The sequence below is a fragment of the Pogona vitticeps genome, chromosome 4, assembly GCF_051106095.1.
Source record: "Pogona vitticeps strain Pit_001003342236 chromosome 4, PviZW2.1, whole genome shotgun sequence".
NCBI lineage: Eukaryota > Metazoa > Chordata > Lepidosauria > Squamata > Agamidae > Pogona > Pogona vitticeps.
Window position 1 is genome coordinate 26,805,049 of NC_135786.1, and position 13,383 is coordinate 26,818,431.

The following is a 13,383-nucleotide window of genomic DNA, read 5'->3' on the forward strand; positions in this document are numbered from 1 at the left end:
CAACATTGCAGAGGCAAGCAAAATACAGGTCACGGGCTGCAGGTGGCTCCAGAACCTTTTTTGAACCCCTCACAAGTCCACTCTGCTGGTTTCTCCCTCCCCTTTGCCCCTTGACCAATATCTCTTTATTCACTCTGTCAAATAGGAACTTTCTATGGTCTCAGACAGAAATGTTTCATGCTTACCACATTCTTTTAAACGAGGCTTGAACCTGCCACCTTCTGCATGTAATACAGTGGTGCCTCGCAAGACGAAAGTAATTCATTCCATGAGTAGCGCTGTCTTGTGAAATGTTTGTCTTGCGACAAGTGGTTTCCCATAGGAATGCATTGAAATGCATTCCTATGGGAATCTCGCAAGAAAAAAATAATTCATTCGTCTTGTGAGGCATCAGTCTTGCAAAAAAATATTCGTCTGGCGAAGCACGGCCATAGAAGAAGCTGTCTTGCGAGGCACCACAGAGATCGCAAAAACCATTCGTCTTGTGGGTTTTTCGTCCCGTGAGGCATTTGTCTTGCGAGGCACCACTGTATACACCACAATGACTCCATCCTCCAAATCTACAGATCTTCCTATAAACAAGCACTGATTTGCCAGTACAGATTTCAGGTTCTCCTCAAAAAGCTAGTAGTACGTGCTGTAGAAAGCATCCATCAGTTAATCTGACTTTGATTTGACTAATATTTACTTTCCTTGGTGGTCAAACTAATTTTAAAATTATAACTATCTGATTGACACCTCTCATGTCGCTGCGCTGCCTCCCCTCACTGCCTGCCACATAGAAACCTTGAATTTTAAAAGAAAGCAATTGTCCAGGGAGGGAGAGGGAGAATGCAGATTACTTCAAGGTTCTTTGTTGGAAGAGATGGGAGATAAATTCCAAGATGATGCTCAAGAAGACCCTTCCAAACAACCACCCTCCACAAGTTATTTGCATTCTGCTCAACTCGCCTTAAGAAACTTTGTTTGGCATGAACATTAACCATGCCGTGAAACTGTGGGACTTTAATACGTAATTTTACACAAGATCTTGGTGTGAAGCCTGATGAAGATGGATTACCACTGAAAACTAGCTATCTGCTTGATTTTGTCAGTGGTCTAAATAAAGGTACTGCCTGCTTTTACAGAAGGTAACTGTTATTCAGATCTCAGGAAACTTTGATCTGGTAATTTAATTGTTCATGCCTCACATAATAAAAATGAAAAATATGCCTAGTTACTCCTTTTACAATACAGGCCCCCTTTTTAAAGCTGAATAGCCAGTTGCACTTCTGTTTCTTCCCCTCTCAGACTAAGGATAGTAGAAACAGAAAGCTCACAGTATTAAAAAAAACCAACATACATATACACATGAATGAATGAATGAATGAATGAATGAATGAATGAATGAATGAATGAATGAATGAATGAATGAATGAATGAATGAATGAATGAATGAATGACAAAGACTCATTTAGAACACCAGGCTGGCTTATTATATCCATTGGGAGCACTTAGAATTCTCTGCTTTGCAAGCAGTACCATCTCTCAAGTTGTCTGAGCAGAGTATTCAGAAAGCAGGTGCAATAATTTCTCGAAGTCATGACACAAGCTCATCAGTATGCAAGTCATGCAGCAAATATTCCCGCTCTTCATTGGACAGATGTGTCTCTTTTTTGTATGCATGCTGCACTGACAATGCAGGCTGCCTCATTGTTCCTTTGCCTAGTCCAACAATTATCAAGCCAAGATCTCCTGCCTGGACAGGAGACAAGAATCTGGACTGTACAAGAAAGGAATGGAGGAATGACAGAAGTAAACAACAGAACTTCTAGAGAGGATTTGGTACTGGAATCTCAAGAGAAAGGCTGATTTTATTTCTAACTGAGGAAAGAGACAAAGTGGATTCAATTCTGGTACTAAGCAAAAAAGAGGCCAGGTTTAACACACATCGTAGGGTATTGCGCCTTGAATAGATATGCAGAATCACTGCAGTGCAGAATCTCCCACCATTTCATCACAACAGTGTGAAATCTTCTAAGATAGTAGCCTCCAAATTTCCTACTCAAGAAAACACTCACAATGATTTGTCTGATAACCAGTTATTAGATAACATGTCAGTTTAATACCAAACCTAAGGCTATCTCAAGATCCAGGAAATTGGAACCTAAGCCTTAATGCAGTAGTTCTCAGATGTTCTTGGACCATCTGAAGCCTTCAACACTATCTGTGCTGGTCAAGATTTCTGGGAGTTATAGTTCAAGAACATCTGGGGACCAAGATTGGGAACCACTGCTTTAACAGATATGCCACATGATCAAGAACAATGCTTTAACATGGTTTTTATTATTATTATCATTATCATTATCATTATCATTATTATTAGTAGTAGCAGTAGTAGTAGTAGTAGTAGTAGTAGTAGTAATCAGCCAGAGGCATGTTGAATTATGATCACGCTTTCCATCAATATTTATCAGCTGTTGTCCATATAGCGGTTTATTTTTCCAGCTGTTTAACTTATTTTCAAATTATTATTTCTTATATTGAGCCTTTGTTTCTGTTGTTTTCAAAACATTCTCCATTTTCACAGCCTTAACTAATTTTTCTCTACTTGCACTGATATTAATCATTTAGGCTTCTTTTTTCCTCCTCCATTACCTGCTGCATTTGCAGAAATCCACGGCCTCTGATTTTTTTGTGTTAAATATAATCTGTCCACATCACTTTTGGATGCAGTATGTGATGCATGTTCATTAGTTTCCATGTTTTTCTATCTAATTCTTCTAATTCATTTTGAGTCCAATCTATTATTCCAGCTGGGTGTCTAATTACTGGAACTACCCATGTAGTATTTCCACCATTTAATTTTGATTGTATTTCCACCATTTAATTTTCATTATAAGATTTTCTATAGTCTTTTGATATACAGTGGTGCCCCGCTTTATATGATTACCCTGCATTACGACGAATCCGCTTCATGACGATGTTTTAAATGGTGTTTTTTTTCGCTTTGAGAAGACCGGTTCCCTGCTTCGGGAACCGATTCTTCGCATTACGATGATCAAAACAGCTGATCGTCGGGTTTTCAAAATGGCCACCAGGTAATTAAAATGGCTCCCCGCTGTGTTTAGGGACTGATTCCTTGCTATACAGGCACCGAAAATGGCCGCCGTATGGAGGATCTTCACTGGACGGTGAGTTTTTAGCCCATTGGAACGCACTGAACGGTTTTCAATGTGTTTCAATGGGCTTTTTATTTTCGCTTTACGATGTTTTCGCTTAACAGCGATTTTCCTGGAATGGATTATCACCGTTAAACGAGACACCACTGTATTCCCTTTCTGTCAGTTCTTTAACTTTTGTGTGCACAATGTTATCTGTTTCTAGTATTTCAAGGTATATAAAATTTTCATCACGTGCTAATGATTTATTATTAGTAGTAGTAGTAGTAGTAGCAGTAGCAGCAGCAGCAGCAGCAGTAGTATCATTAACAACAACAACAACAACAAGAAGAACAATTCACTTTGCATTTATTCTGTTAATGATGTATATTTTGGTACGTTTAGGGGGAACTGTTTTGTTTGCTTTTGTTAGGATTGGGTGAGCTGGGGGGGTGAACTCTGTGACTGTGCCACTGTGCTGTGTGGGTGGTTGTTGCGATGAGCTGGGCACAGCTTGGGGCATTTCTCTTGTTGCTCTTGGTATTGTGTTGCTGTTGATTGCTTTGGTGACTGAGTGTCTCTGTGTGCCAGGCAGTCAATGATGATCTGTCTTTCTTGAGTACTATAGTACTGTACTGTTCCTTACTTTTGGAGAAGGCTGGTTCTCTGTTACCTTGTATTTGGGTTTGTTTCTTTCTGGAGTAGTTTTTATGAATTCAGAGCACTTGGCATGCCAGAAAACATGAACAGAAAACCCAAAACAGGCTTTCCCTTTCATGTAAAAGAAAGGACCAGTACACAAAAAATAAATAAAACGAATGAGGCATCTCCTGAAAGAACTCAAAATGAACGAAATATTTTTTTTCTCACCATGCACATCCTTAAATGTGTCCCTACAGCACAGCCTTTGCTGAATTACAACTCCTATTAGCCACAACCAGCATTGCCAATGTAGAGGAATGCCGGATATCACAGACCACTCTTTGCCAGCCCCAACATAAATACAATCCAGCTTCCAGTCTTCCCATTCCTCATTTTTTTTTCTGAATCAAGAAAAAATAGCTTGCTACAGGAGTTTGTATTAGAAACTGTAGAAAGATGTGATGCCAAATACCCCAGTGTGCCCACTTCAACAGAATGCCCCGCAGATCAAAATCAGGACAGATGGATAAAGGCAGCAACCTCCATAGTTGATCTTCTCAGCTAGATTCCAGCAATCCTGCTCAATACTCTTCTAAACAGATAAAGCCAGCTGGGGAGCTATGTCTCCCCAAGCCACTGCAACCTTTCCCAAGAGCTATACAGTGGTGCCTCGCTTAGCGATCGCTCCGCTGAGCGACGAAATCGCTTAGCGATGGGGTTTTGCAATGGTCCCTACGGGGTTTTTTTAGTTTTGTAATGATCACAGGGAAGTGATCATCGCAAAGTGCCCATTTTTGCACAGCTAATCGGCGGTTTCAAAATGGCCGCCCCGCTATGTTTCCTTGCTTAAGAGGCACTGAAAATGGCCGCCCCTATGGAGGATCTTCGCTTAAAGGTGAGTTTTTAGCCCATAGGAACACATTAATCATGTTTTAATGCATTTCTATGGGCTTTTTAATTTCTCTTAGCGATGAAATCGCTTAGCAATGTTTTTTCCGGAACAGATTATTGTCACTAAGAGAGGCACCACTGTATGTCCATGAGAACAAATATGGTCCTGGGGCTTACAATACGTAATGCCTCTTTCTATTTAAAAGGTAATATCTCATTTAAAAGGTAATAATATCTCTTACAGCTAAAGAATCAAGTATCAGTGACAAAACTATTGCAAGTCGGAATAGACAGTGCTGAGGTTTGGTGAATGAATTGGCTCCAGTAGTGTAAGACAGCTTTCCTTGTTCCCATTGGTGGTGCTCTTCCTGCTTCGCCCTATTTTTGTATACACGTTCTGGTTAATGCATTTCATCTCTCTAGAGAGAAAGCACTTTTAAAAAATCAATACTGAAAGGCTAATGCACTCTCTTAACATCATGAAAGGAGACTAGTGTTGAGAGGAATCAAAACCAGAGATAACTGAAGAGGTTGCTGAGAGGGACAGACAGGTAAGCAAAGCAGGGCATCACTGATATGGTACTAAAAGGGAATCATTCAAATCACTTCAAAACATGTCAGCAAACATATAGCACATTCCCTTCTCCATGGGATAAATGTAAACCATACATGTTAAGGATATTCAAAAAATCTAGTTCTGATGTCACAAAGAGCAGCATGACAAATAATAAAAACAAGTTGTGGTAGAGTGGAACAAAGTCATCACATACTGGTCATGCTAGAAAACAAATTAAGTTCTATACAAGCAAGAATCAAAATAATTCTTGCTCTGCAAAGTCAGGGATAGTAGAAGTACTACAGTTTTTACAGCTCCTTCTGCTGTCATTGTGTTTTCAGAAGAGGCATTCTTTTATTTTAACAGAAGAGAAAATGCTTCTTGTCATTTGACGCTTCTATAAGCACTTGTATGGAAATATTATTGCCTGGTGGAAATATCTACTGCCTGATTAACCAGCAACACATTTTCAGTGAATAAGGTCAATGTAACTGGCTAATTAATAAAATGTTATAGCTCCAGTTGCTTTAAAGATTAAAACATTACTTTATTTCCACTTGAAACTGCTTCTAATTTTACCATAGTTAAGGCTGAAGAATACGAGGAAATATTTTCAGTCTTCAATGTGACAGAATTCTATTAATCTAGCCTCAGTTCTTCAATTCTTCTAAAGTCGTCATTTTCACAAATAAGCGAGACTTCTATTTCTGCAGGTTTCTGGATAAATGTCTACTTATTCAAATCAATGTGACTCTAATGCAAGCAAGAAAAAGTTTTGCTCCTCTTACCTGTCTTCTCTGTTACGATCAATGGAGTAAAACTGTTTTCGAAGCCACCTGAAAAGAAACAGGTTTTGAAACTATACTGTACTGATGTTTCAAAGTTCAGTTTATTAGAGACCTCCAAAAAAATTAGGGACAGGCACACCCAGAGCATATTAAAAGAGGATGACTGGATAAAGAAAAAATGGTATGTCTTATTCCACTGTGCAAGTGTTCATTTTCAGAGTGCCGGTGACAATTTTTTAATTAAAATCAGTAATTTGGATATATTAATATATTAATTATTCATTTAATTAACAAAAACAATGATACAGAATTTAAATTTCTGCTCCAGCCCTTAGTCTTCACACTCCCACACAAAACTGATCTAACAAAAGCATCCAACAAGATGCTCACATTTGAAAGGGGGGGGATCTCTAGGGAAGGATGTGACAGAGCTCCAAGTGAGCCATCATAATACAGTATCCTCTCTCCATCCTGTTGAGGCTGAGGATGCACATGTTTGTCTCAAGACCATGTGCTTGCTCTGTGCTGGGGTTTATGTTTTTATGACATAAGAAAAGAGGAGGGGTCTGAAATATGTTGGCGCCAGGAGGCCAAAGCAGCAACAATAGTTTAGACAGCGTTTTCCTCTCCTCACAATAATCGGGCATTTCACATAAATGAAAGCAATAACATCATCCAATGACAATTCTAAAAAAGGGACATGAAGGAAAAAGATACACAGAGGCTGCAGCAGTTCTAAAGCTGAAAAGATAGACTAAAGTCATAACTGTTTAGACATGCACAGGATGGCACTGAAGAAATAAATACCACAAAAGGAGAAAATTAAAATCTTTATGTTTTGCTCCGCCTTATTCTCAGATTTCTTGTTCTGTCCCACTAGGCAGTTTTTGTAATCAGTCTATCAATCCGCTGCACAAAAATCCTGAATATTGTGCCATTGTACATAAATCTGAAGGACTGCTAGCAGACTGCATCTTTTAGAGCCTAAGAATTTTGCAGAGATAATGAAAGATCATGCTGGTAATGAAAGAAATGATGAATGGCAACCCCCCCCCCACTGCACCCACCTGTCAGATTTTGACAACTGGCTGCTAATTTCTGTTTTACCTTTCGATCTGGAGTGGTGTTGGGGCCTTTAGGGTATCCACCACAAGCCAGTTCAACCCTTTGATCCACATGTTGACTTCATCTTCGGATGTGGCTGTGAAAATAAAGGAGAAACTGGGCTTGTAAATATATGAGCACAGGTGCTGACCCCTGTTTCCAAGAAGGAAGTCCCTCCATGCAGCTGGTCTGTAGCAGGAGGAAGCTTAATTCCCCCAAGCTTGAGGTTTATAAATCACAACAGAGTGCAACAGGATGCGCCATTAATAATTCTTGTGTATCAACGTTCATGAGTGAATCAGTGATTGCTTCAAAGTCAGAGGCAGGCAAAGGGTGGCTGGGTCTCCAGACATCAGTGGATTGCAACTCTCAGGCAAAAAAATGCTAGAAGCTCAAGTTCAACAACATCTGGAGGGCTACACTTTGCCCACTTTTGCTTTAAATAATTAGGAAATTACCTTCCATGTTTTTGGCACTCACCTGTGGCAAGTGAGACACCTGGCCAGACAGAAACATGTCTGCAGATCAGAAGAAGGTGATCTCCTCTCCTGTTTTCAGGCCACAGGTATAATCATTAAGGCAGCTGTATGTCAGCCAGCAAGATTATTCATCCTTCTTCTGCAGACCAATTTAAATGAGCATAACAGGTACACCCAGGGAGTAGTCTGAGTGATTGTGGCATACAGTGAAGTAGCTACATAACTTCTAGTTCACTCACACAGTCAATCCAATTCTGGTGAACTTATGGCTCTACAGTAAACATGGTGTGACTTACAATTTGAGAGCAGCCTAAATTCACATAGTCTTGGGACCAATTATTTAGCCAAATATTTCCCAGATCCATTTGAGTTGTTCTCATCATTTGTAGAACTACTACCAGGACTAGGTGGGGATAAAGGAGAACTACAGCTTATATTCTGCGGCTTTGCCAAAATTTAGTGCATTCTTCTAAAATAGCAGCTGAGTGCCTTGTGGGTGTTCTTGATTACTACCTCCCATTAACTTCAGCCAACATGGAAAATTACCTGGGATGATGGAAGCTGAAGCCTAAAACAGTGGTTCTTAACCTTTGTTACTCGGATGCTTTTGAACTGCAACTCCCAGAAACCCCAGTCAGGACAGCTGGTGGTGAAGACTTCTGGGAGTTGCAGTCCAAAACTCCTGAGTAACCCAAGGTTAAGAACCAGTGGCCTAAAACATGCTAAAGGCACCACAATGGAGATGATTGTTGTAGCATTTCATGGAGGGAAAGTTCTGTAAGACTCAAAATGCAACAAAGAAAATATACAAAGCCCTAAATAATCTGCCTGTTCATACTGGTATCATAATATAATTCTAATTATTTATTTGTTATTTCTTCCAAGGTGCTGTATTGATCTCTGCTCCTAATTTCACACTCACAACAGTCTTATGAAACAGGTTTCTCAGGTAGAGCCATGGAGCCAAAAAAATCTTATGAATCTGGGCATCCTCACAGGCCTTATGCCACTGGCTCAATGTTGGTAACTTGTGGACTTAGCAGACCCAAGAAAACAAGATGCTAAATTTCTTTTATCACAAATGAAAATGCTTTAGATAGTTTTGAGTACAAACCTTAAAACGGCAGTCTTTGGTGTATTTTGGTAGAGCCACCAGCAAATAATTATCTCAGCTAATATTCTTTGATATTAGACTATGGAGGAGTTTGCTCACTCGTTTGGAGAAATGCCAAGGGCAAAGGGCTCAGTTTAAATGCTACTTTGCATTGAAGTCCCACTTCAATATAAGTAAAGTGGTGCCCCGCATGACAACGATAATCCGTTCCCCTGAAATCGCTGTACAGCGAAATCGTTGTCATGTGAAAAAAAATCCCCATTGGAATGCATTGAAAACCGGTTAATGCATTCCAATGGGGAAATTATCTCATCGTCCAGCGAAGATGCTCCATAGGGAATATAGCGATCGCAAAAAAGTCGTCAAGCGATTTCATCGTTTAGTGGGGTAAGCGTCTAGCGGGGCACCACTGTACAACAATATAACTCAAGCCCTCTTTTCTTGTACAGCCTGTTCCAAAACACATCCCAGAGCCTGACCTATCCAGTCCCCTTTTTTCAAAACGACCAACTCATCCATGCATTCAGACCCCTCAGCTTCACTCTAGCTGGCCCTGTAGATGGAAACATTTCCATTTCAGAGGAAGCTACTTTAGATATCTTGGATTTTAATGTCCCATCTAGCAGTTTACATTTTCATACCAGATCCCTAGGTCACATTCACTATGTCACTAGTGACAACGTGAATCACAACTGTTGACGTCCAAGCATTTTGTATCATCTTATTTAGGTGAAATAGGACATCTGCAATGTTTTCAATAGGCAGCAGAGTCATCAATTTGTGCTCAAATTGCTCAGTATTTGGATATGCCAGAGACACAACCGTGGTGTGAGGCGACACCAGTAAGGAATGGATCATTTCTACAGAACCATCTCTCTCTCTCTCCCTCCAGTAATACTTTCCTTCTTTCTGACTCACAGTTTCCATGACACCAGAGTAGCTGCCACAATGTTGGGGGGGGGGGGAGGAATAAGAGAACTAGACTCTTACTTTATTAAAATTACAGCTGCAAGTCTCACTTGGCTATCAGGAATAAATCAGTCATGACAGCACACCTGCTACCACCCTGAGCGAACTGGAATCATACTTTATCTTAATTACAGATGCCAGATTTACTGGCAAATGATTAATCAACCAACCAATCAGACTACAAAATCCATGGCTGTAATCCATTAGTAAGCCACAACCAGAGTAGAAGCATTGAATCAATAGAACTTCTATAGTTCTACTAATAGAACTTTCAATAGCTAACTGAATCCTCAGTGATTCTATGAGCCTACTTAAATTGCAACTTAGTACTGGATTTCAGATAATGTGTTAATCATCAAGATGGAAAAGACTTTAGATATGATATTAAAAAGTACTGATGTGTTGGACTACAACTCCCATAACTTGCGCCCATTCCTTGAGATGTCGGATGTGGATACAATGACACATGCCTTAGTTACATCCCATTTGGATTACTGTAATGTGCTCTATGTGGGGCTGCCTTTGAAGACAGTTCAGAAACTTCAGCTGGTGCAAAACTCTGCAGCCAGACTGCTGACTGGGGCCAACTACAGGGAGCATATAACACACCTGTTACAAGAACTGCACTGGCTACCAGTCTGTTTCTGAGCCCAACTCAAAATGCTGGTCATTACCTATAAAGCCCTATGTAGCTTGGGTCTAGGCTACCTGAAGGACCGTATCTCCCTATATGCATCTTCCCAGCGATTAAGATCAGCAGAGGAGGCCCTCTTCTTGGTCCCATTGCCAGCACAAGGACAGCTGATGGGGACATGGGAGAGAGCTTTCTCTGTGGCAGCTCCCAGGCTATGGAACGCTCTCCCTCTGGAGATCAGGATGGCCCCTTCCCTTTTATCCTTCTGAAAAAAGCTGAAGACCCATCTCTTCAGGCAGGCTTTTAACTATTACAACTGAATCCCTGAACCCCATTTTAGCAGATAATTTAAATCTTTTTTATGTTTTCATGTTTTAATCTTTTAATTCTATTTTAAATCATATCTTGTTCAATTTATCTTTTAATATTTAACTTATTGTGTTTTTACATTGTGCGAATTTTAATGTTGTAAGCTGCTTTGGGTCCCTTGTTCGGAGAAATGCAACATATAAATAAAACTAAAACTAATACTAACAACAACAACAACTACAACAACAACAATCTGAGGCAGAATACTGATCTCAGCTGATGGGAACTATAGTCCAATACATTTAGAGGGCACTGGTTAAGAAAAGCCTACCACATTGGTGTGTTTCTGTAACGGGAATGAAAAGGAAAACAGCACTCATAGTCTTTCTACTAAGAAAGATATACCGAATTTTTTGCTCCATAAGACGCACCAAATTTTTAGGAGAAGAAAACAGGAAAAATAATAATCTGTTTTCTTCTCCTAAAAATTGGTGAGCCTTATGGAGAGGTCCATCTTATGGAACACACCTTAGGACCCTTTGGAGGCTCACACTGCCCCCCCCGGGGGTCAGAGGGGGCGAAATTGCCACCTTCTGGGACTTTTCTGAAGCTTCCCAAGCCTCAAAAGAGTCCCAGAAGGTGGCAATTTCGCCCCCTCTGACCCCCGGGGGGGCAGGGTGAGTCTCTAAAGGGTCCTGGAACACACCCTAGGACCCTTTAGAGACTCACCATCCCCCCCCCCCGGGTGTCAGAGAGGGTGAAATCACCACCTTCAGGGACTCTTGAGGCTTGGGAAGCTTCAGAAGAGTACCAGAAGCTGACGATTTCGCCTGCGCTGGCCTCGTGCGGGGGGGAGTGTCGCAAGGGTCCTGGAAGGCTCACTCAGACCCTTGCGACGCTCCCCCCACCCCCACCACAGGGCCGGGGGGGTGAAATCGCCAGCTTCTGGAAGTCTTTTGAGGCTTGGGAAGCTTCAGAAGACTCCCAGAAGCTGACGATTTCACCAGCGCTGGCCCCCTGCGGGGGTGGGGGGAGTGTCGCAAGGGCCCTGGAAGGCTCACTCGGACCCTTGCGACGCTCCCCCCACCCCCCCACAGGGCCAGGGGGGTTGAAATTGCTAGCTTCTGGAAGTCTTTTGAGGCTTGGGAAGCTTCAAAAGACTCCCATAAGCTGGCGATTTCGTCAGCGCTGGCCCCGTGCAGGGGTGGAGGGAGTGTCGCAAGGGTCCTGGAAGGTTCACTCAGACCCTTGCAACGTTTCCCCCACGGGGCCAGGGGGGGTGAAATCGCAGCTTCTGGAAGTCTTCTGAAGCTTCCCAAGCCTCAAAAGACTCCCAGAAGCTGGTGATTTCGCCAGCGCTGGCCCCGTGTGGGGGTGGGGGGAGCGTTGCAAGGGTCCTGGAAGGCTCACCCGGACCCTTGCGATGCTCCCCCCCCAATGGGGCCAGCGGGGACGAAATTGCTGCCTTCGCTCCATAAGACGCATAGACTCCCCCCCCCCACATTTTGGGGGAGAAAAAGTATATCTTATGGAGCAAAAAGTACGGTAGTAGCATTTGACTGTTCATACTGAGTTGTCACACTGCCTTCAGGATCCCCTCACAAGTATTTATACTGAAAAATATGGAGAGAAGTATAATCATTCATCATCTTCTTAGAACTGCAGAGCTGGAAGGACCCCTATGGATCATTGAGTCCAGATGCTGTGAAGGAGGCACAGTAGCAAATCAAGCTCCCAATATCTGGTTCTGCAACCAGATCACTAAACCACTGAGCTATCCAACAGTTCTCTGGATATATTACACATTTAAAGATAGTTTAAAAATCTATTATAAAAATATCTAGAGCAGGGGTTCCCAACCTTGAGCCTCCAGATGTTCTTGGACTTCAATTCCCAGAAATCCTGGCCAGCAGAGGTGGTGGTGAAGGCTTCTGGGAGTTGTAGTTCAATAACATCTGGAGGCCCAAGGTTGAGGACCTGATCTAGAGCAGTGGTTCTTAACCTTGGGTTACTCAGGTGTTTTTGGACTGCAACTCCCAGAAGCCTTCACCACTAGCTGTGCTGGCTGGGGTTTCTGGGAGTTGCAGTTCAAAAACACGGGAGTAACCCAAGGTTAAGAACCACTGATCTAGAGGAATCTTAAAAAGATATCAGCATCGACAAAACATAACTTAATATGGCACACTAATTATTCTCCATTTTATTATTGGCTTTGCAGGTTGACAAATCAAGAAGTGAAGAATCACGTATGTGTTCAGAAGCCTTACGCTCAGTGCAATAGCTATCAGGTCTAGCAGCTGCTACTGGTATCTACCTGGTCAGTGTCAGCACACCCTTTGCTCACTTACTGTTTTCTACCACCACAACCCAAGCAACATCTTGATGGCCAGTGAGTTAGGAGTTAGAGTGCTGCAAGATAATTAGAATAAACACAGGAAATGATCTGCCTTATCAAATACAAAAAGGAAGTAGGAGAGGGGATCCCACCTTGCAGGCTGAGCGTCTTCAGTCTGAATTCTATGCCATAAAGGATGACAAAACAGTGGGATGGATCCGGCCTGAAAGATGGATCCTCCTGATAGCGATCAAAATCTCGGGAGTTTCTTCCCAGACGGATCTCTTGGATTTCACGAATATCAACTGTAAGAGAATAAAAAAAGGGGAAAGGGTCAACTAGTGGCAACTTAAACACCAGTGGCACAGCAAGCTTTTGCAGATTAGCACCACCTTCATCAGAGGCATGAACTGCTATGTTGG

At 41.9% G+C, this 13,383-nt stretch overlaps 1 protein-coding gene across 4 annotated transcripts in view; it reads right to left on the reverse strand.

The window, feature by feature from the left end:
* Positions 1 to 13,383, reverse strand: part of PLCG1 (phospholipase C gamma 1) — a 107,331-nt gene that overhangs the window by 53,950 nt on the left and 39,998 nt on the right. For all 4 annotated transcript variants that reach the window (XM_020789225.3, XM_020789226.3, XM_020789224.3 and 1 more), the window contains exons 2-4: positions 13,114 to 13,266; positions 7,125 to 7,218; positions 6,018 to 6,065 (exon numbers count right to left, since the gene is read on the reverse strand). In XM_020789225.3, coding sequence (XP_020644884.2) covers positions 6,018 to 6,065; positions 7,125 to 7,218; positions 13,114 to 13,266 — 295 coding nt within the window. The remainder of the gene's footprint in view (positions 1 to 6,017; positions 6,066 to 7,124; positions 7,219 to 13,113; positions 13,267 to 13,383) is intronic.